Source organism: Etheostoma spectabile, chromosome 1, assembly GCF_008692095.1.
Source record: "Etheostoma spectabile isolate EspeVRDwgs_2016 chromosome 1, UIUC_Espe_1.0, whole genome shotgun sequence".
Taxonomy (NCBI): domain Eukaryota; kingdom Metazoa; phylum Chordata; class Actinopteri; order Perciformes; family Percidae; genus Etheostoma; species Etheostoma spectabile.
The window spans coordinates 3,893,515-3,915,413 of NC_045733.1; the positions used below are offsets into that span (position 1 = coordinate 3,893,515).

The 21,899-nt window shown below is 39.5% G+C and overlaps 1 protein-coding gene across 3 annotated transcripts in view; it reads left to right on the forward strand.

Moving 5' to 3' along the window:
- kiaa1549lb (KIAA1549-like b) overlaps positions 1–21,899 on the forward strand; it is a 59,186-nt gene that overhangs the window by 6,401 nt on the left and 30,886 nt on the right. For all 3 annotated transcript variants that reach the window (XM_032543329.1, XM_032542525.1, XM_032541750.1), the window contains exon 2: positions 20,271–20,624. In XM_032543329.1, the coding sequence (XP_032399220.1) occupies positions 20,271–20,624 (354 nt within the window). The remainder of the gene's footprint in view (positions 1–20,270; positions 20,625–21,899) is intronic.

A 21,899-nucleotide genomic window follows, 5' to 3' on the forward strand; every position in this document is an offset into this window, starting at 1 on the left:
TCCAGAGTGGCTCTGAGCAGATCCAATAGTATGAAACTTCAACAGAGTACCCACCTAAAAGGGTTAGGGTTAGAGTTAGGGGGGTTAGGGTTAGGGGGTTAGGGTTAGGGTAAGTGTCTGGCTAGTCCACACAGCATTCTGGGATGGGAGAAAAACAATTTCAGTTTTATTGGCATTTTTTTAAACCAATATTAACGCACGTCATGGGCAGAACCACGGTGCCTCTGCAAAATAGCCTCGGTAAGGAACTTGTTTTGGTGGAATATATACGTTCAAAAGTTGTTTTAGTCATGCAACAGAAAACTCAGATTGGACAGATATCTAGCTAGCTGTCTGGATTTACCCTGCAGAGATCTGAGGAGCAACTAACCATAGTCCTCATAAATCCACTGGAGTTTAAAACACAAAGAAAGCGGAAGGTGACAGACATCCAGCCGAAAAGAGTGAAATCAGGCGGAATTTACGGTGGTATCGGAGCAAACCCGGAAGTGGAATGTCATGGATATAGACTACTCTAAATGCAATTGAAACATGAGTCTTTAACAATACTGGAGATTCAGACGTCTATTAAAACTACATTTAGTTTTGTAGAGTTTAATCTTTCATTTAATGGAATTTGAGGACCATATTTTCAACATTTGACATACACTCACCGGCCACTTTATTAGGTACCCCATGCTAGTAACGGGTTGGACCCCCTTTTGCCTTCAGAACTGCCTCAATTCTTCGTGGCATAGATTCAACAAGGTGCTGGAAGCATTCCTCAGGGAGTTTGGTCCATATTGACATGATGGCATCACACAGTTGCCGCAGATTTGTCGGCTGCACATCCATGATGCGAATCTCCCGTTCCACCACATCCCAAAGATGCTCTATTGGATTGAGATCTGGTGACTGTGGAGGCCATTTGAGTACAGCCAACTCATTGTCATGTTCAAGAAACCAGTCTGTGATGATTCCAGCTTTATGACATGGCGCATTATCCTGCTGAAAGTAGCCATCAGAAGTTGGGTACATTATGGTCATAAAGGGATGGACATGGTCAGCAACAATACTCAGGTAGGCTGTGGCGTTGCAACGATGCTCAATTGGTACCAAGGGGCCCAAAGAGTGCCAAGAAAATATTCCCCACACCATGACACCACCACCACCAGCCTGAACCGTTGATACAAGGCAGGATGGATCCATGCTTTCATGTTGTAGACGCCAAATTCTGACCCTACCATCCGACTGTCGCAGCAGAAATCGAGACTCATCAGACCAGGCAACGTTTTTCCAATCTTCTATTGTCCAATTTCGATGAGCTTGTGCAAATTGTAGTCTCAGTTTCCTGTTCTTAGCTGAAAGGAGTGGCACCCGATGTGGTCTTCTGCTGCTGTAGCCAATCTGCCTCAAAGTTCGACGTACTGTGCGTTCAGAGATGCTCTTCTGCCCACCTTGGTTGTAACGGGTGGTTATTTGAGTCTGTTGCCCTTCTATCAGCTCGAACCAGTCTGGCCATTCTCCTCTGACCTCTGGCATCAACAAGGCATTTCCGCCCACAGAACTGCCGCTCACTGGATGTTTTTTCTTTTTCGGACCATTCTCTGTAAACCCTAGAGATGGTTGTGCGTGAAAATCCCAGTAGATTAGCAGTTTCTGAAATACTCAGACCAGCCCTTCTGGCACCAACAATCATGCCACGTTCAAAGTCACTCAAATCACCTTTCTTCCCCATACTGATGCTCGGTTTGAACTGCAGGAGATTCTCTTGACCATGTCTACATGCCTAAATGCACTGAGTTGCCGCCATGTGATTGGCTGCTTAGAAATTAAGTGTTAACGAGCAGTTGGACATGTGTACCTAATAAAGTGGCCGGTGAGTGTATTTCTTGGCAAAGAAGCTAAAAATATATGTGGAGTGCTTTAGAGTTAGCTGATAATTCTTTGTGAAATATTTTTACTACAAGGAACCACATTACATGCAGTCATCCGAGTCAATGTTAATATAGAAATTAACAATGAATGGTATAATGTTATTCTGTGACCCCTTTTTCAGTGTGAGAATTCTCATGACCACAACTATCAAAGTATTTTCATATTATCATGTAAATGTGAGTATGCCCTTCTTTTGTGTGCTCTAATTGTATTGTATTGAAATTGGGCCTAGGCTGGCATAACTCATTTTCTATCATCTTACAAAAGAACCATTCACCATGATGATATGGTAAGATTTGTGTAACATGTAAAGAAAATTTTCTCTGATTTAATGCATAACAGTGTAACACTTTCTTTGCTCTGACCAACTATTTTATCATTGCCTTATAAATATGCGGTAGCACATGCCATACAGTGATACCCTTATATCATTATCAGGCAAATATTCAGTTTTGATGTTACCTCGATAGCTCAGTTGGGAGAGCAGGTGCCCATATATAGGGGCTTAATCCTCAACGCAGTTGGCCCGGATCCACTCTGACCTGCGGCCCTTTGCTGCATGTCCTTCCCTTTCATGTCTTCATCTGTCCTGTCAAATAAAGGCCTAAAATGATCTTTGAAAAAATAAATTTTAAAAAAGCTACTAAATTTTGTAATATTAGTTTCAGAAATAATTTATTTAAAACAAACAACAACACCACTGCATCAGTCTTAGACATTGCTCACAACTGATTCAGCGCATGAAGTGACCCCATGTCTTGTCCCCGGCCCCAGGCAGAGAGAGGTTGTTTGTAGTATATTATGTCTCTGAAACATCAGTGTCCCACTCCCAGTCTACAGAGAAGCCTTTGATTTTAAATCCCAGTGACATCACAGATTCAGGGGCTCGCTTTGTGATTTCTAGTTTAAGTGAGGCAGGTTTAGAGTGGAGCGTCAGTAAAGCATCAAGTGTAAAGAGGAGCTGAACTCGGAGAGCATTAAGGGAAATGATTAACAGTTTTAAAAGCCTATCCTATTAATCAGTAATCAAGCTGCATTAGAATTTTAAAGATGTTCCAGTGCCAGAAACAGAAGCGGTTTTAGGGCTCATACTTACATGTATCACATTTGGAGGTGATTTGAGTGATTTGAGTGACATGCAATTTCTTTTACAATTTTTTTAAGAGGAAGAGGAAAATGTTCATGCAGACACACATTTGTAAATTTATACCATGAAGCATTGGTTTGATTTATGCCTTTACTTTAATGTCCTGAAGTCCCCTCTTATGTCTTCAAATGAGACGGGATGTTCCCCACAGGCTTATTCATTAGTGGGATAATCCGAGTGTGTGGCTCTACTCCTGCTGGAGAGCTAACCCGTTGCATACACACAAACAAGACCTTTATACATGCTCCAGCTCATACCCATCTGTAGCAAATGTCTATGCAAGCGTCAGAGTTTGGATACCTTATTCAAGATTCACTTTATTCATATTAGTCATCATTCGTACTACTTCACAGGGCAAGTGCACAGCAGAACAAAATCATGGCGCAACCAGCTCAGGAATGTAATGACAAAAAATATTACATCTGTTCATGATTCGGATTAGTCTGTCCCATAGACTGTATATAAGGTCTGTCCTCATAGACTTACTCGTGTGTGTGTGATTTTTGTCACTTGACACTCTCAGCACGTTATAAGTTGCTGCAGAAAGAGAGCACTACTTTTTGTTTTATTATTTAATATTAAATTATATTATTTATATATAACTATAGTGGATGTTCAATTTGTCTCTTAATATCAAGGGTATTGCTTTAATAGCTTTGAAGCTGCAAATACAGTAAGACACAAGACCTCATATATTGCACAAAGACCTATAATTCAATATTTTAATTACAGCAAGCAATGTCACAGGTTTTCATCTGCCAAGCAAACAAGAAACCCAAATTAATAATTGTACCGTATAACATCAGTGAAATGTAGTTTAGAGCTTGACTGTGTGTTTCTGTCTCAATGTCAATTTGTGGCCTGTAAAGGTCAAAAGCGTTTCCGTAGGATTAGAACATGGTACTTCTACTTCATGTCATACATACATCTTAGTAATGATAATGATATCACCTAGGAGACAGGCCTCTCCTTGACAGTGGACGCCATTACAAGTCATTTATGGGACACATCAAGTTCTGAGGACTAAATGTTGTAGAAAGCAGGGATAGTGGGGTGCACAAGTTCAAATTAGAAGAATGACAGAATATGTAATTCAAGAAGTAAGTCTGTAAGGACACAAGAAAAAGTATGCAGCTTAGGGTTGCTATGAAGAGTCGGACACCTTTCGGAGTAAGAGGTGGATTCATACTTTAAATAGAAGACAACTTGTATCTATCACTCTCAGGTAAGAAGAGTTTCAATATTTAAAACCATGTACCAACAAACAAAAGATTGAGGCCCTTTGTCTTGTTTGTCTTTCTTCTCCTCTCAAGTGGACATGAAAAAAGGCACACAAAAAATAGAGTAAGAGGACAGGAAAAAGATCTAATTATTTTCATTTCATATGTCAATTTTCTCAAAGAATCACTTGGAAAGCATCTTACCCTTTTTATGTGCACTATGTTATGTGCACTTTAATTTATATGACACCATAGATGCACATCAGAAAAAATTCCCCATTCCTGAACTGATCTGTTTTATTTCTCATTCTGAAAGAAACCTGCTCAAAGGAGACTTTGCTTGCTACCAGGTGGCTTGCCTGGGGGTCCCATCCTCTTAATAGTATCTGTCTGCTGTCCATTAAACTTGTCTGGAATAAATCTGCAGCACTACAGTGGGCTACTGTGAGTAGATATAAAATCTTCGTCAAAAATCTAAATGAGGACTGGTAAATGTAATATCTATTTATGAATTTTCTGCCAAAGAAAATCTGAGGACATTCTTATAGCAGATGGCCTCATCTGAACTCTGACACTTCCAACGGTTTTGCATTATTTATCTGGCCAAATCTTGAATGGTGTTTAAAAAAATCAGTTAAGTAACTTGAAGTAGACATGTTTTTAGTATTTAGAAAACCGTCCTCTGTTCTCTGCATTAAGTACTTTTAGTAATAGTCTCCGAAAGCTGCCTTTTCTGTCAAAGTGAGGGAAAAAAATCATTGAATAATATATTGAATCCATTATACTTGTGAACTTTGAGTCAGTCCAAGTGATGACGTGATGTACTGCTTAACATCACACAACCCAAGGACGTGGCTTAGTTAAGTTATCTCTTAGAAGATTTACCTTTTCCACTTGCTACAAATGTTTTCAGTCCACATTAAATACAAAAGTGAGGACTCAAGGCAATCTTGACCATCTTTTTCAACCCCAGACTTCAAAAGAAGTAGAGCTTTTGACTGTTTTTTTAGGGATTCTTCTGATACGTACAGTGCTAGCCTAAATCCAGATATGTATTCTTTCATTTTAAAAGCCTTTGAGACCATGCAGCTCTTTTTGGTTGCAGAACCCACTTTGTGTGTGGGAACTAATTAAAACCACATTTTCCTTGTTCATTGAAATGCAAACATCCAAACCCCTAAATTCATGTCAAAATACTTAAAATGCTGTGAAGAGAACATATGTTACATCTATTGATGGCCATCATAGGGACCCCACTTAAAATATAGTTTTAGGACAGAAGATCAATTCAGAGATGTTCACCATGTATTCTTGTTTTAACATCGCATATTTAATTAAAGACATATCCTTTTATAGCACAATCTTTAACACAACAAAATATAGTCTCAATCTTAATGTGCTGTCTACCTTAAAGCGCCTGACATGTAAGAGAATTGATCTTTGTCCAAAATGCTACAACAGGCACTGCTGATGTTGAATCACTAGGTGTTCTAATGTGTCAAATAGCACAAAAAGGCAGGGTTAGGATTTACATGGATCACTTAAAGTGACCCAGTTTGTAAAAAAGCAATATCACAATATAAGATTGACTTAGTTTTTTTGTGCACCTTCTGCCAAAACTTTGAATGTATTATCAATTGTTTATGCATTTTCCATTACAGAAAAGAATAATGTCTGGATGTTAGAAACCTTAGCAGAAGCTAAATCTGTTTTCACCTTCCACTGAGCATTGGGTTCTCTATCCACTGCCACGTCTCACCTCTGGTGCTACTTTCAAACAAAACCTCTCTTATCTACATTCTTAATTCACGTACAGTATATAAGCTGGCTATTACAAAGCCAGGTTTTAAATTCTACTTATCTGTTAACTTGGAATATGCCCTCCAAGCGCTCTTTGTTTTTTTAACTGTTATAATTATTTTTGCTTAATTAGATGTTTGTTTTTTACCCAACTGAAAGACTTACATATATATATATATTTTTTTTTAAGATTATGTTTTGGGCATTTTCGGCCTTTATTATTGACAGGACAGATGAAGACAAAGAAGGGAATGACATGCAGCAAAGGGCCACAGGTCGGAGTCAAACCCAGGCCTGCTGCGTCGAGGAGTAAATCTCTTTATATGGACGCCTGCTCTACCAACTGAGCTATCTGGGCTCCCAAAAAATTAAATGATTGCTACTATCATTTAACTGTATGCTTTTCAAAATGGAACAACAAAGAAATGAAAGAGAATTTTTATATTAGTCTGGAATTACAATTCCAGGAGGAGTATCCAGGAGGAGTGGGCGATGATGGAGATACTTTGAGAGGCGTAATTGGGAGGAACGGTCTCCCTGATCTAAACCAGAGTGGTTGTCTGTTGGTCTTAGGTTCTTAGGTGTCTCAAGGGGCAGTAACCCACAAACACCCTGGTGAACATTGGTGGTCAGGGAAGCCGTCCAACTGAAGAAGGAATCTTTCCAGGATATGTTATCCCAGAGGACTCCGGAGGCAGTTACAAGGCCGATGGGCCCAAAGGGCGGCAGCCTCTGTCGTAAAAGAGGCAGAGCAGCGGGTGTCGGAGAAGTTTGGAGAAGACATGGAGAAGGACTTTTGGTCGGCACCAAAGTGCTTCTGGAAAACCGTTCGCCACCTCGGGAGGGGGAAGCGGGGAATCATCCAAGTTGTGTACAGTAAGGAAGGGACGCTGTTGACCTCAACCATAGAGGAGGTAATAGAGCGGGGGAAGGAGCACTTTGAGGAACTCCTAAATCCAGCTGACACCGCTTTTGTGGTAGAGGCAGAGCTGGAGGATGATGGGGGATTGTTGTCAATTTCCCTGGTGGAAGTCGCTGAGGTAGTTAAACAACTCCACAGTGGTAAAGCCCAAAGGGATTGATTCAATCCGTCCAGAAATGCTGAAAGCTCTGGGTGTGGAGGGGCTGTTTTGGTTGACACACCTCTTCAGGGGAGGGAGTATGCCCAAGCAGTCAATACGTGTTTTGTCGATCTGGAGAAGGCATATGACCGGTCCCCCGGGAGATATTGTGGGAGGTGCTGCGGGAGCATGGGGTGAGGGGGTCCCTTCTCAGGGCCATTCAGTTTCTGTCTGACCAAAGCGAGAGCTGTGTCCAGGTTCTCGGCAGTAAGTCAGACTCGTTCCAGGTGAGGGTTGGCCTCCGCCAGGGCTGCTCTTTGTCACCAATCCTGTTTGTAATATTTATGGACAGGATATCAAGGTGTAGTCGGGGTGGGGAGGGGTTGCAGTTTGGTGGGCTCAGGATCTCATCTCATCAGCTGGGAGGAGGCCTCGGGGAAGACCCAGGACTAGGAGGAGAGATTATATCTCCAATCTGGCCTGGGAACGCCTCGGGATCCCCCAGTACGAGCTGGTTAATGTGGCTCAGGAGAGGGAAGTTTGGGGTCCCCTGCTGGAGCTGCTGCCCCCACGACCCAAGACCGGATAAGCGGATGAACATGGATGGATGGAATTACAATTGCTTTGTAGTGCAATCTATCTATCTATCCATCCATCCATCCATCCATCCATTGGCCTGTAACAATTCCAAATGTTTCTGTACAGTTAAGTATCTCAAAAATAATTGTGATATAACAACAATATAATTAAAATTATTTACTTATTATTTTTCCAAACAAAATACAGTTTAGAATGAATCTCAGGATATGTCTTTTGGTTACATTTGTCAATTGACCCAGATAATGTAGTTACACAGGTACACAGCATATGAAGTAAACTACGTCTCTTTATTATCATAAAAAACATTGTATTGCACAATTATGTAAAAAAGAAATTGCAATTAGACAATTATATAATAATTGTTACAGGCCTATCCATCCATTCATCCATCCATCCATCCATTACTATCCCCTTATCCAGGGCTAGGTTGTGTGCGCACATAAACATAAGGGAAGAATGTGTGCATTAGGAATGTGAACACCTTACGCATACTTCAGACCAGGCATCCGGAGGATGCTCACATACCACTGCTCGGTTGTATATATCTGAAAACTGAGAACACCGATTCATTAAAGACGTGAAAGCAAGATCATATGTGTAAAACATCACAGCTGTAGCTGCAGTTTGACATAGCCCTCGGCCCGGTGGTGTTGTGGTGAATTGAACACATGGTGATCTCTGTGTTTACTTTGTTTGTGTGGAGTTTCAAGGTCGGATGTATGACTGCTGTGATGTGAAGAATGAACAGTGTTGTAGCTCAAACGTGTTTTACCTGGTATTCAGCTGTGGTAAACTGCTGTGGTAAACTCACCTGCATGCTGTATCTCTAAGATTTTCTCCCTTCTTGATCTCTGAGTCGGAGGTGCTGGTGTTGTACTTTTTATATACAGTAAATAGCATTTGTATTAGTGCAACAACATCAGTACATCAGTTCATAACACAGAACATAACGTCTTATCAAATAGTGGCTGTTAGTGTGAGATCCACGCATCTCCAGAGATGCATGAGCTAGAGCTATAACTTACGATGTGTCTTTTTATGATCTGCTAATTGTTTTCTCCATTCATTTATTTGTCGGCCTATAAAACATCATACAACTGTGAGAAATGCCCATCACAATACCCTAGAGCCCAAGAAGACATATTTAAAAGGTTTTTGCTCTCCAACCAGCAGTTACATACATAAAGATATTCAGTTTACAACAGTAAGAAAGGCAGCGAATATTCATTTGATATTTATTTAATATTATTTGAGGGTACACTGTACACCCACTTTTAGCATATTTGCTCAAAAGATTTGTAAAATGAATCATTCATTATCTAAGAAGTTTCTAATATTTATTCTTAAGCCATATTAATGGACTTATTGTTATGCTATAACATTAGCTGTCTAAAAGGTCAATAATCTAATCTTGCATTTCAATAGCTATAGAGTAAGTATTGTCCATAAAAACATTTGAAAACTTATCACACCACTTATTTATGAGACAGTAAAAAATGCAGAAATGTATTTTAGATGAGTCCTTTCAAAACAAATTCCAAACACGGTCTCCAAGTAAAGCATGAGCTATTCAGTTTGTGGCCTGCTGCTTGTAGTGACCCCAGATATAGCGCATTGTGATTGAATTACAAACATTTTGACATTCTTGTGCTTGACACGGGTGTGGATTTCAGGGGGGATCTTGGAAGCTTAACAGGCTTATCCCACCTTGTTATCCCTCATTGTCCTCTTTCCTCCGTCCTCCTCTGCTAACCTCTCTGGCACTCTAGCCAATATATATATATATATATATATATGCGGTCAAAGTCGTTGAATCTCCTCAGTGATTTGTCTTTAGTTGAGGTTTGAGCTGTTCACTACTCATATACGTTTCTGCATGTACAATCACATTCAAGTGAAGGACGGTTTCATTGTAATGGTTAGTGGGGCAAATAGGTGGACAACCACTGCAATACTTCTTTGTTTCTCACTTAAGAGCCTTCTTTTTCTTCATGTTTATGTTAATTCATTCAAGAGGCAATTTGGTTTGACATGGGAGGCATGAAATATGTGTCTCTGTGACAGAATTAGTGATTTTATTTACCAATTAAATGCAGAGACGTTTTGCCTAAATGACATTGAAGTCAAAAACTGGATGTGCAAGAAATGAAACCTAAACTATTTAAGAAGAAAATAATTTTTGTTAATTAGTATTATTACTATAAACAAATGAGACCAATAAGGAGGTTGTTGGCCTTCTGCCATTTTAAAGATGTTCTTACACATGTTTGCCATTTTTGCAAGAAATCTCCTGAATAAAACTATTACGCTTGCAGCACACAGAGTAAAAGCTCAGAAGTGGTTGAGGTTTATTTATTACGTTTATGTATTCTTATTAGCTTGTATCCTTTTTTTACAAAGCACTCACACAAAGAAGAATGTAAAGGAAGGATCAGATATATGGATTATATATTCATAAATAGTAGTTGAAGGTAATTATATAAAATATTTGAATTATTTTGACAATAATATAGAAAATTGAAAAATACTACACGTTGTACCTTTAAGTATATTGCTATGGGAATAGTAGGACCTCACATTTGTGCAGGCAATTATCACAGGACATATAAGACACACTGACATTCTGTCACTTAGATGAGCTTTGACGTCCTCTGAAGTCTCTCAGAGGGCCCAATTAGAAAGTCAGAGGCAAGGCCATGTTATTTCCCCAGAGTACTCTTGTGGAGTCTATTTTTTTAATTTATTTTTTTAGCTCAGATTGTCACAGGTGACCAAGCTCTGTGAGACAAGTTAATTCAGCTACCCTCCCCGTGATGCACAGTATTGTCTTTTGAATAGCAGGCTGTTGGCCTCAACCCTTTAGCGAGGTCACTCTGCAGGGACAAACTACTTTTATTCTACTTTAGTGATGATTAGTTTGTAGTACCTGCTGTATTATGTGAGACTTAAACAAAGTAAAATCTGCATATGTCTTACACTAATAGGATTGCTTAATTTTAACTTTTTAACCCTGCTATTGTTATTGCTAATCCCATCCTGTCCTCTAGGTTATCCTGTTTTTCACCATTTCTCCAATTATTTCCCACGCTGACTATTCCAAAGTCTACCTAAAGACCCAGCGTAGATCTAAACATCATAAGCTATGCTTGTGCATTATGAAAGTGCATCTTTCTCAGCTGGCTACTGATCTGGCTCTAATTTGTGAAAAACAGGCCCTTGACTTTCTATTCCTATACTTTTCTAATTTAGGTTGAGCATATAATCATACATCTTGACCCAATACTGAAACAGCTGCGGCTTATAAACTTACTATTGGGCTTGATCAGTATAAAAACAACAGCAGTGCTTTGCATGGCGGCTCCACCTTCATCAGTGTATGAATGTGTGTGTGAATGAATGAATAAGTGGCAAAGTCAGAGCACAAAAACATAGTGTGTATCCTTGAGATCTAAGAAATGTGAATGCAATACCTTTCTTATAAAACATTCACAGTGCTGATTGTTTGTTTTAAATCCTGTAATGGCTACATCTAGGCAGTCTTCTTCTTCCTTGGCTTTGCTGGTGCATTGCAGCATATGTTGCCTGTATATCAGAAGAATAGTGTGAAACCATTAGAAGGACTCTGCATCATGTCACATGCGTGTGAGCGAGTGCACGTGCATCCTTGTCCTCGCATGCACGAAATCACACACAAAACATGGACCCACTCAAAGAAAAACACCTCCATGGTGCCACAAGAGGTCGAAAACTCAAACGGGGCCCCTTTGCTGCTGTTTGTCATTCAACCTTTATGTGATCAAAATGCCTCTTCCTTTGTTAAACAGAGCAAATACATTGACATGTGCACAGTCCCGTCAGCTGCTGCGGCACTATCTGATGCCCTCTCTTGACCCCTACCTGTCATTACACACCCACATCCATGTCAAATGGCTTTTACAAGCCCCATCAGAGCCCCAGCATGCTGCTAGCTCCGACACACAACCTGCTTGCTCTGATATGCACGGCCCCAGGGGACAGCCTTGAGCTTCAGTTTGATAGAGTTTTTCTCTCTACGTCTGTTTGCGTATAAGGTTACACCAAGACAAGAGGGTCTTATTTGAAGAGGCTTAAATTTATTTCCAAATTTTCAATCTGATTTGGAGCTTAAACGTGACATGCACAAACCTAATGCTGAAATACGGGTTGTCTGACAAGAGCAGTACACTGCGTTTTTCACTTGTACTGTATTTGTGCAACCTAAATAAAACATTTTGTTAAGAAACAAAAATGTAATTGTTATATTTAATTTGTATGACGCGTCCATGGCAAGACTGTACTCACCTTTGCTTTTATCTCTACCACTGGCACATGCTCTTACTGCTTTCAATCTTGACAGTTCACAGGCTAGTGTCGCCTCTGGGCACGGGGCTGAAGTGCATGACTTACTTTTTGGTGGATTTAATGGGAATGTGATTGCCTGCAGAGCCCTAACTGAGCTCCCTGACTTCCAGTCACCCTGTCTACCCCATATAAGGTCTCATCTGATTACTACATGCATCAAAGGAATATTTCACCCTGAAAATATTCTAACATTTTTATGTACAATTAATCTGTAATGATCAGTGAATTCAAAGTGTTATTTTATGATGAGTTTCCCTCAACTTAACCAGTCTACTTCTAGTACAATAAATAATTCCAAGAGTAACTATATCTTGATATAAACCTTTTTAAGTCTATGCGAACAGGTGTATTTTATAACATAAATAATGAGTGTATTCCAATTAGGAGAGTCTGCTATTGTTAATGCTGGCTGCTGGGACACTTAATGGAGCTATCTTTGATGTTATTACTTCCACTTGTGCTTTTCTTGGTGTGACATATCTGCTAAATATAAAAGTAAATTAGACACTTGCTTTTCCACTTTAAATACACCTGAAAGCACTTACACTTGAGTGTATATTTGTGATTACTGAAAGAGCTCAAGCCTTTAACTAACAGTTTTTATTTGAGAAAATATTGAACTTATTTTAAGCTCTTTAGTTATTATGCATTCAGAAACGATGTTTGGGGATAGTCATAGTAAGGCTTGTATTTAGTTGTTGATTATTGCGAACAAAATTGATAATGCAGGTTTTTGTAAACATGCTCTTTATCTGAAAGTTGGAGTGACCTTTTTTGATCTCTTAATCCTGACCGCAGCTGATCGTAGCACTATTGCCCAAGCAATAATTCCTTTTGGAACAATAGAGTGCATCTTATCTTAATAATTATAAACTGATCTGTAAATGTTTTATATTAGACATGCTCACCAACATTCCTGAGAAAGGTTAGTCCGGCTTTTGAATTTTGTGCAGTGTTGAATGTTTTCTGGAAAGTTATAAGATCCTTTTAGACCAGTGTACTCTTTAGCACCACAATGCATTGCAATGCAAAGGGTTAAGTGTATTGAACTTCTCAGCCATCAGCACAATTACCACCGGAAAGGCATCCTCCCCTGGAAGTGTAAAACAGCACCATATTTTATTTCACTGCTCTGCTGATGATGCTTTGGTTCCGCCTATCTAAAATTAATATTGAATAAGCCACCCAGCCATTACACTCCTAAAAAGTCTGTGCTTCTTCAGAAGATCTTTCATCAAAGCTGCAAATACATGCTGAATTTATTTAATCTCTTCAGTTCTAGAATTGTTATTTGAAACTGCCTAAAGAGTTCTACTTGAAGCATAATTTGTCAGAATCTGGAGGCCTTTCATTGGTCTGACTTGTTAGTATCAAATGTAAAGGATGAATGCCCTCATGTTCCTGTCAGAGGAACAAAATCAATGCATTTGACTGGTCTTAAAGGTCATTCATGTTTTACATAATTTTTATTTATAGACGCCTTACTGCTAGTTGTTGTGTAAGTTGATGTAATGGTTTAATTTAAGAGCCTCACTGACAGACAAAAGATACAAACTGAAATTCTTCCGAATCATCTTAGTTATGTGATATCCTTAAAAATACAATACCCATAAATGTTTATAAGTTATTTTCTTATGTAGACAGGCCCAGAGCTATTGGTCAGCAGCATTTTTTTTGGTTTAGGAACCCTTTTGTGTCCATCCTTTACATAATACAGCAAGATTTTAAAAGTGTTATCACATAATATCAAAATATGTGTTTTCTTGAATAGTTTGTTTTGTTCAGCAAAAATATGTATATATCATTTATTCACTGAAATGTTGCTACACCTTCATTTCTGAATTTACATAATGAGGCCCAAAAATCAATTAAGTTTGGATGCATTTCTCACATTTTTGCCAAAAGTATTTGAGCCCACAGATATACAATCCGTCATGTGAGAGCAGAGAGAATGTGTCCCCTGTCACCTTCCAAAAAGCTAGCTAAAAGCCCTGAATAATAGTTCTCTATTGTGTTTAACTGAGCCATGGCCTGCCGTGGAAAACACACTGCACTGATACATTTTATAGTAAGCTCAAATGTTAATTATGTTTGCTTTGCTTTTTGTGTTTTTCTATTCTGTTTTGCCTTCTCATAATGTGTGCCTACTGTTTATACTGTTGTATTTGTAAAAACTTTAATAAAGCTCTTTAAAAAGAAATGGGAACATCTTATAATATATAACATAGCAATAATATCTTATTGTGTCCATATATAAACAGATACAGATACAGGAGATAATTAATGTAATGTCTTGTGTTGGGTTATTTAGAAACTGCAATGTACAGTAACAGTGATAGTTTAGTTACCAGACCGGTAGTACTTCATGTGAATATGACTTACTCGTTGCTTGTTGAAGTACTTTTCTTTAAAAAATCACTATCACCTCACAGCCTACAACATCATATCACCCATTCTTAAATGAGGCTAGCTCAAACACAAGGACAGTGGAGAGCATCCTTGTTGAGCAGTAATAGGAGTGGACAGAGTGCAACAGCATAAGCCATGACTGCATTGTGCGGAGCTGTGTCAGGAGGGCAGAAGTCAGTGTGTCGACATGTCGGACTTGAAAAGACGAAGAGCTTTAGCGTCAGTGGATAGACTGACTTTCATCTGGAATAGAGAGAGAAAGAGCGAGAGAGAAGGTGGAGAGCTTTGCTTCCCTTGAGTCAGTGGATTGTCCAGAGCTGTTACTTACTTAAAGTAATTGTTTTCTATCATTTTATCAGTGAAAAGGGAGTCTGTTTTTTTTGTTTTTTTTTACATGATTAATTGAGTTGTTTAAAACAAATACTAGCTTTCATGTGGTAGTTGTTAGATGTGCACTTTGGATGATAGTGCACAACACCCAGGTCTCTAAACTCGAAAGCACTCCTTCTCTACCAAGGCTGCAAAATGTGATGTGATTTTTTTAGGTGATAAAATGCGTTAAAGGGGCGCAATGCAATTTTGGCAATTTCTTTGTTGGTTTTGCTTGCAGGTTTCTCTATAGAGCTCCCCCTACAGCTTTGGAATAGATATTTGGCAGCTCCTCTGTTTACTTGTGTCTGACTCCTCTTTCTCTGTTCCTCCGACAATGCTTTCCTTGCTTTCTGCTTCTTTTTTGCCGGCTCAGCCATGACAATAGTGGGAAAAACTCCATCGCTACCTTGTTCTAATAGCCAGCCGGTTCCTGAATGGGGGCAGTGCTGTGAAACAATTTGTTACATCGCCAAGTTGCAAGGGTGGTTTTCCCACTCACAGGCGCTAGGGGGAAGCAAGAAGGCCACCATTCAATCCCCCAAAACGTCACATAACTATTCCATTGACTCCGAAGCTGTTCAGTTAAGGTAAATTAAGCTAAAAAACTGCATTGTTCCTCTTTAAGAAATCAGCTAATACACATAGTGAAAGACACCCATGAATGCCCTATATTGCAATGTTAAGAAATACCTAAAAGCGAGTGTAATTAAGATTTGCTGAACAGTGTCCTCTGCGTAAACAAGGGACAATTACAAGATTATAGTAAATGCTGTAATGTAGTGTATAGGTATAGCAAAGTCATAGTCAGTCTCATTAATGTCAATGACACAACAATATCCATCTAACGTTTGCTAATATTAGCTAACATTAGCCACCATAAGCTACTGGTCATACCAGACCAAGTAGGGCTGTAGCATCAAAACACATGTATGTTGAATTGTTATTTTGCTTATAAAAAAAAAAACTTGTAGTAAGAACATTTTGGTTGAACTTTTTTTTATTTATTACAGCCTGGCTTTAAACAATCCCTCCAGTCACTCCACAAAAATTATATGGCCTTCTTTGCCACAGACAAATAGTCAGACTGGACCAAAAACATTATCTATCCTCGTCAGGAGTATTAAATGAGAACGAATGAATGAACATCTCTTTTAATTCCATGTACACTTCTCTGCGTGCTTGCAAGGTTAAGTGTCCGCTGGGCTGTGTTCCAGACAGCTGATGCATGTCTCATCCTGCTGTGCTGTTTGCACCCTCTGAAAAAATAAAAAGCATGGTGCTGGGTGTGTGTGACATCCTCCCTCCCATCCATACTGTCACCTCAGCAGTGCTTGGCATCAATGCCAGCATCCTTCTCCAGGCCTGCTCAGACGTGATACCTCCACACGGACAAAAAACACATGTATGTGCAATGCATATGTGCAGATACTATCAAAATTCTCTCCTCCCAGCTCAAAGCAGTGGTCAATGCTGCCGCCAAAACATAGGAGGGCTTTCTGAGGCACTTCCTCAGAAGCAGTTGAAACAGCTTCTCAATTTTTTTTTTCTGCTCCCAGGGTTCCATCCACCTCACTATTGAATTATGCTCTGTTGTTTACCATTTTCCTCACACAAGAGAACAAAAACAGCTCAAAGCAAAAGGAGAAGCAGTGTATACTAAGAGTGGAACAGCGGGAGCCCAGCAGTGTCATGTCTGTGTCCTGTGCAGAGGGTTGTAGAGACAAGTCAGGGTCATGTAGCTGTCTCTTAACTAAAGAAGTAGGCTATTCTAAAACCAAACATTTATTGAGTGCTTATTAAATCACATTATTTAACCTCATAAGCAATTTTTTTTTTTTTTTTTTTTTTTTTCATAAAAACGCTTTAAATTTAGAAAGTAAATATTATTCCACACTGCCTGTCTGACTTATTTGGCATCTTGGGAAACATTGAGATCGAGACTAAAATTGCAAAAAAAAAACACGCCAGCAAGTCTGTGGGGTTTAAGGCTAAACAAATTTTGTTAAGCTTTCCATGGCTCTTACAGCAGTAACTAGTAGTTATTTTCATGATCCATTAATCTTTTTAAAAAGGTTGGTTCCCATAACCCAATGTGACGTATTAAAAATTGCTTATTTTGTCCAACAGGCCAAACCCCAAAGGTTTAAATCTACAATACATCTACTTTAAGAAAGCACATTCTGACATTTGAAAAGAGCAACCAGTGTATGTTAGCCTTAGCAATTTATGGATAATCAATAAGTAATTTTCATTTACTATTGACTATTCATTTTTGTGCTACTCAACCCTGTACTTTTAAGTGACATCATCTGTTACTTTGCTTTTGAGGCTGAAGCACAATGGAATGAGGAACGATGAGGATAAGACTAGATGCAGACTAGACTGCAGACACTGCAAATTCAATAATTTTCTCTTTCTTGTATCACTCTTTAACCCAACTGCTGCACTTACCCTCTGGTGTTGATGGGACCTTCTTTCTCCACAGCCCACCCTTTCTCCTCACTGTCTGTCTCTATCGCTATCTCTTTGTATCTTCTCAGTTCCCCTCTCTTGTTCATTGTTTAAACCCTCCCATATGCTCAGCTCTGTCAGAGCAGGTGGCAAACCACAGGTGGACCCCACACCTCCGCTCGGACTGGCCTTCGTCCCGCGCACCCAAATTTATGTTGCCACTGGGCTCACTGAGACGGGAGGGAGGGGGGAAGGAAGTTCTCTTTCAGTTTGATGACCAGGTGGTTTGACTTTAGTGGCCTTGAATGAGGACACATATCCTTTTGTTACCTAGCTCTTTTGTGAATACAGAAATACTTTTGTCCTCTTCCAACTCTTTGGTCTGTATCACCATTTATAAGAATGGATTAGATATTGCAGTATAGCAGTTTCACTAATCATATTTGAGCACATTAATGATTGATTGAAGAAAAGGAATTTAGTGGGATCGCGATTACAGCATAAAAGGGCTGTAAATGAATGGTTGCAATTAAGGAAATTCAGAGATTTATGCCGGTGAAAACAAAAACAAAAAATCATTAAGCAATTTCTCTGGGATATTGGTGACATTTAAGAACGCATTCAGAGTTACTGACGTATTAGATCCTATTAGAATTTACATTTTATGGTTCGGAAATATCTAAACACAGTAAAGATGTTTTCAAATAGCTTTACAGTACTAACTGTGTGAGTACACACTGCCTTAGGCCAATCATCATCTGTGTATTACAGAAAACATGGACTCAAGGCCCTTGGTAATCTCCACAGTATGTTCTGGCCAATTCTCAGAAGATGACAGTTTATGTTCAGGGTATTTTTTTAAGTGGACTTGGACAACAGTATGAGTAAAAATGACTAATATGTGACTATATTTTATCCTTTTGCGCTTGTATGTGTGTGCTAGCTGGATGCACTTCAGCAGTAGAAACATGCTGAGGGGGTGGGAGATGTGACAGGACTGCAAAGCTTTACATGTCTGCCGTCTTGGTGCATTATACACCTCCATCATCTTCATGCTAGTTACTGTAATGTAAACCTCCATAGTTCTTGTCTCTTCTGACTTTTATACAAGACATAACCACTGTAGCGTCAAGTTAGAGTCCATTATGTGTTATTTAAGCTTTACACACAGCTGCCATCTCTTGAATAATTCTATTTGTTCCACTTTGAAGATGGTCTTTTTTCTCTCCTCTGGGATTACATAAATGTCTGCCCCTGGTGAACAGTACTGTCTGTGACTTAGACAGATATGTTTACACCTCAAAAACCTGGTGTTTGTAGTTTGGGATTGGTTTTCACTTTGTCACATTGGTGGAATTAATTACCATTAAACAGTCAATTAAAAGATTGTACTTGCAAGTCAAGTTCATAACTTTTACAGCTTATCTATCCTTTTTTTATTATAGTTTGCAGGAATTTGGTACCACTTTCCATTAAAACAGTCATTATAATAAATGTATAACTTATAAATAACTGGCTTTAATAAATCATTCACTAATGATTCATAGATAAGTACAACTTTTGGGTTGCCAGGTTGTTTTCGAATAGCTATTAGGATGACCCTTCTATGGGCATTTGACCACTTACCTTCCGGAAAAGATCTACAGAGCATCTGAACCATTACATTACACAGTGTCCAGAGAGCGCTGACAAGTTGATTTTTCAAATTGAAAATATTCAGCTCACACACATACAAAAGAAAAAAAACAGCTGATATATTGTTCACAGCACAATATTAATATTGGCCTCAATGTCCAGTAGGAGTCGGGCTGTGGTCACAACCTAGCAACTAAAAAGTTGGAGTTGATAAAATCGTAACAAATGTTAACAAAGCCATTAGTAAAATGGTGCTTGTCACGGTGCTAACCCGTGCCCTAAAAAGTAGGCTGCTCACTGGGCCGATACATTCTAGTCTCTACAATTCAATTATTTATTTTGTCCTGCCAACACAATAGATCTGTAGTCCTGGTTGCTTGCTTTCCTGTAGCCCAAGTGGTTGAGTTATGTTAGCTAAGTAAGCACATGTGGTTATAGCACACTAACTTGCTAACATAAGTAATTTCTACTGTCATCATTAACATTCTTAATGAAATAACCATCAAATTAATGTATTGGTTATATGTAACTTTGATTGACAAAATGTTTGTTGCATGATCTCCTATCCATAGTACCTGCTGGTCATGGATCCAAACTCCCAAATAGGAAGTGAAAGCTTCCGATGGGCTTTATAATAGAGAGAACTCAACCTGTACCATTTTAAATAGAATCCAAAGGAGAGATGTCATTGTTTGAGGTTTTATTACCTAAACAATAATAATTCTTAATAACAATAAGTACCCTAAACAATGTATATATATTTGCTATTATTATTATTATTTCTGCGTTAGACCAAGTGCAATAGTGATTTAGAAATTGTTTTGTTGTCATAGACATGTTATTTTATTGCCTTACTTAATGAGGACAAACTTTTGTTTGTCTGTAGGAGGAGCTTCCTCTTTAAAAGCAAGAAGTAGAAGTTCTTCAAGGGAAGTTTATTGTTGGAATTGAAGAATGTCCTGCTGGAAGATTGCTGCTTGCCCAATATCCATTGGCATAACCTTTCTTTTGTTGACATATGGGATTCCTTATGTTCTTTTGAAAAGTTTTTGTAAGTGCATTCATGTTTTATGTAAATGGGAAGAGAAACGCTTGGCTTGTTTGTATTTCTTCAAACCAATCACAACCGACCTTAGCTGTGCTAAGCCATGATAGCGAGAGGGACGGGGACATCCAACGTGTCATGCTTTATCCCAGCAACATACAATTGTTGAGCCAGACTTTGTTGGTATGTTTACCAATATTGACCTGTCTTTTCACTTTCTTTTCTGTTAACAGAGAAATCCACCTTTGATGCCTCTGGCGCCTCGTCTTTACCAAGCGACCCTGCAGCCACAGCTGCTCATGCTCATCCAATGGCAGAGGAGGTGCCTTTCTCAGTCATCCATTCAGATGGTGACTCAGAGTCAGAGGGGGGAGCTTTATCAGGGCGGCCTGCTTTTTCTTCTGTCTTAACTGTCATGGCAGGAACTGTGAAACATCCAGTGAGCCTGGATGAAAGTAGAACCTCTCCAACCACCACCGGGGACGAGACCCACACCACCCAATGGCCTTCACATAGTTCCAGCCAGGGCTCAAAGATGTCTTCCTCATCGTCCTCTGCGGGAGATAGGATCCTCCTTGCCAACTCAGGTCGGACTTACAGCATTTCTTACCAACACACCACACCACCTCAGGCTGTTACCATGGCAACGGCTGTCTCTAGGCCATCACATGTGTCCTTTATGGATAAAAACAAGAATGTCTCATCATCGAAATTATCATCTTCTTCATTGTCATCGTCAATGTCTTCATCACCTCCATCCACTTCCTCTGTGTTATCATCCATAGTGTCTCTATTTTCTCTATCATCTTCTGCTGGGTGGATAAGCAAAGCTGCTCCATCTCATAGACATAAGATTGTGTCCAGCCTGGCACCTCAGACATTATCACCAGCAGGGTCTCTGGCTTGGACAAACAGTTGGATATTCACACACTCCACTATTAAGTTGTTGTCCTCCCAGCTGTTACACAGGGACTGCAAAGCACAACAACCAAACCATCGCACTTTCCAAGTAAAACCAGCATTGAGAGGGGCAATGAAGTGACAAATCACTCATTGTAGTCATCGGCGGATAAAATCTATGGAGTGAGTGGAGCATACATAAGGAGTGCAAGCACAAAAGCGATTGAGACACCAGCAACTAGCACATACACATCATATTCTACTCCTATCCTAAAGGCTTTTCAGTTTCTAGTAATGTCACATAGCAGATGTTAAATCAAACAGCATATGCGGAAAAGACAGAGGTAGATAATCAGATTTTTGTTCACAAAAGCGGTGGAGATACAACCATCTTGCCTCTCAGTTCACATGTTGTAAATCCAACTGTATCACAAGCAATCACTTTCAGACCCCATGAGACTCCAGCAGGTAAAACGTCTCTTTCTGAAACTGCAATCACTGAGCTAACACCTATCCACTCTGGCATGGTGTCCTCAGAGCATGCATCTAATACCGGTGATTTACTGATGGCAGCGGGTCACAGCAGCCCCAGAGTCCCTACCATCAATATAAATTACAACCAGGGAGAGATAGCCAGAGAAGACCCCACCTTCATTTCCGCTCAAGCTCACCCAAATAACTCACTTTCATTCACAGGGCTGAGGCCGGAATCAGCCACAGGTTCCATCATCAGAATGGGAAAAACCTCCGCCACATCAGACTCACAACAACAGTACAACAGTAGAACAATGCTTCTTTCTGGTTCAGCGGTGCCAGTTAGTTCAGCAAAGGATATGACCTATAAAACTATGTCCAAAAGTTTTTCACACACCACTTGGCCTACATCATTATTGCCCTTGTTTCTCAGCCACAGCCCAAACAAGACTGGCCTGTCTGCAAATAGTGAGGTTAATTTGACAGAC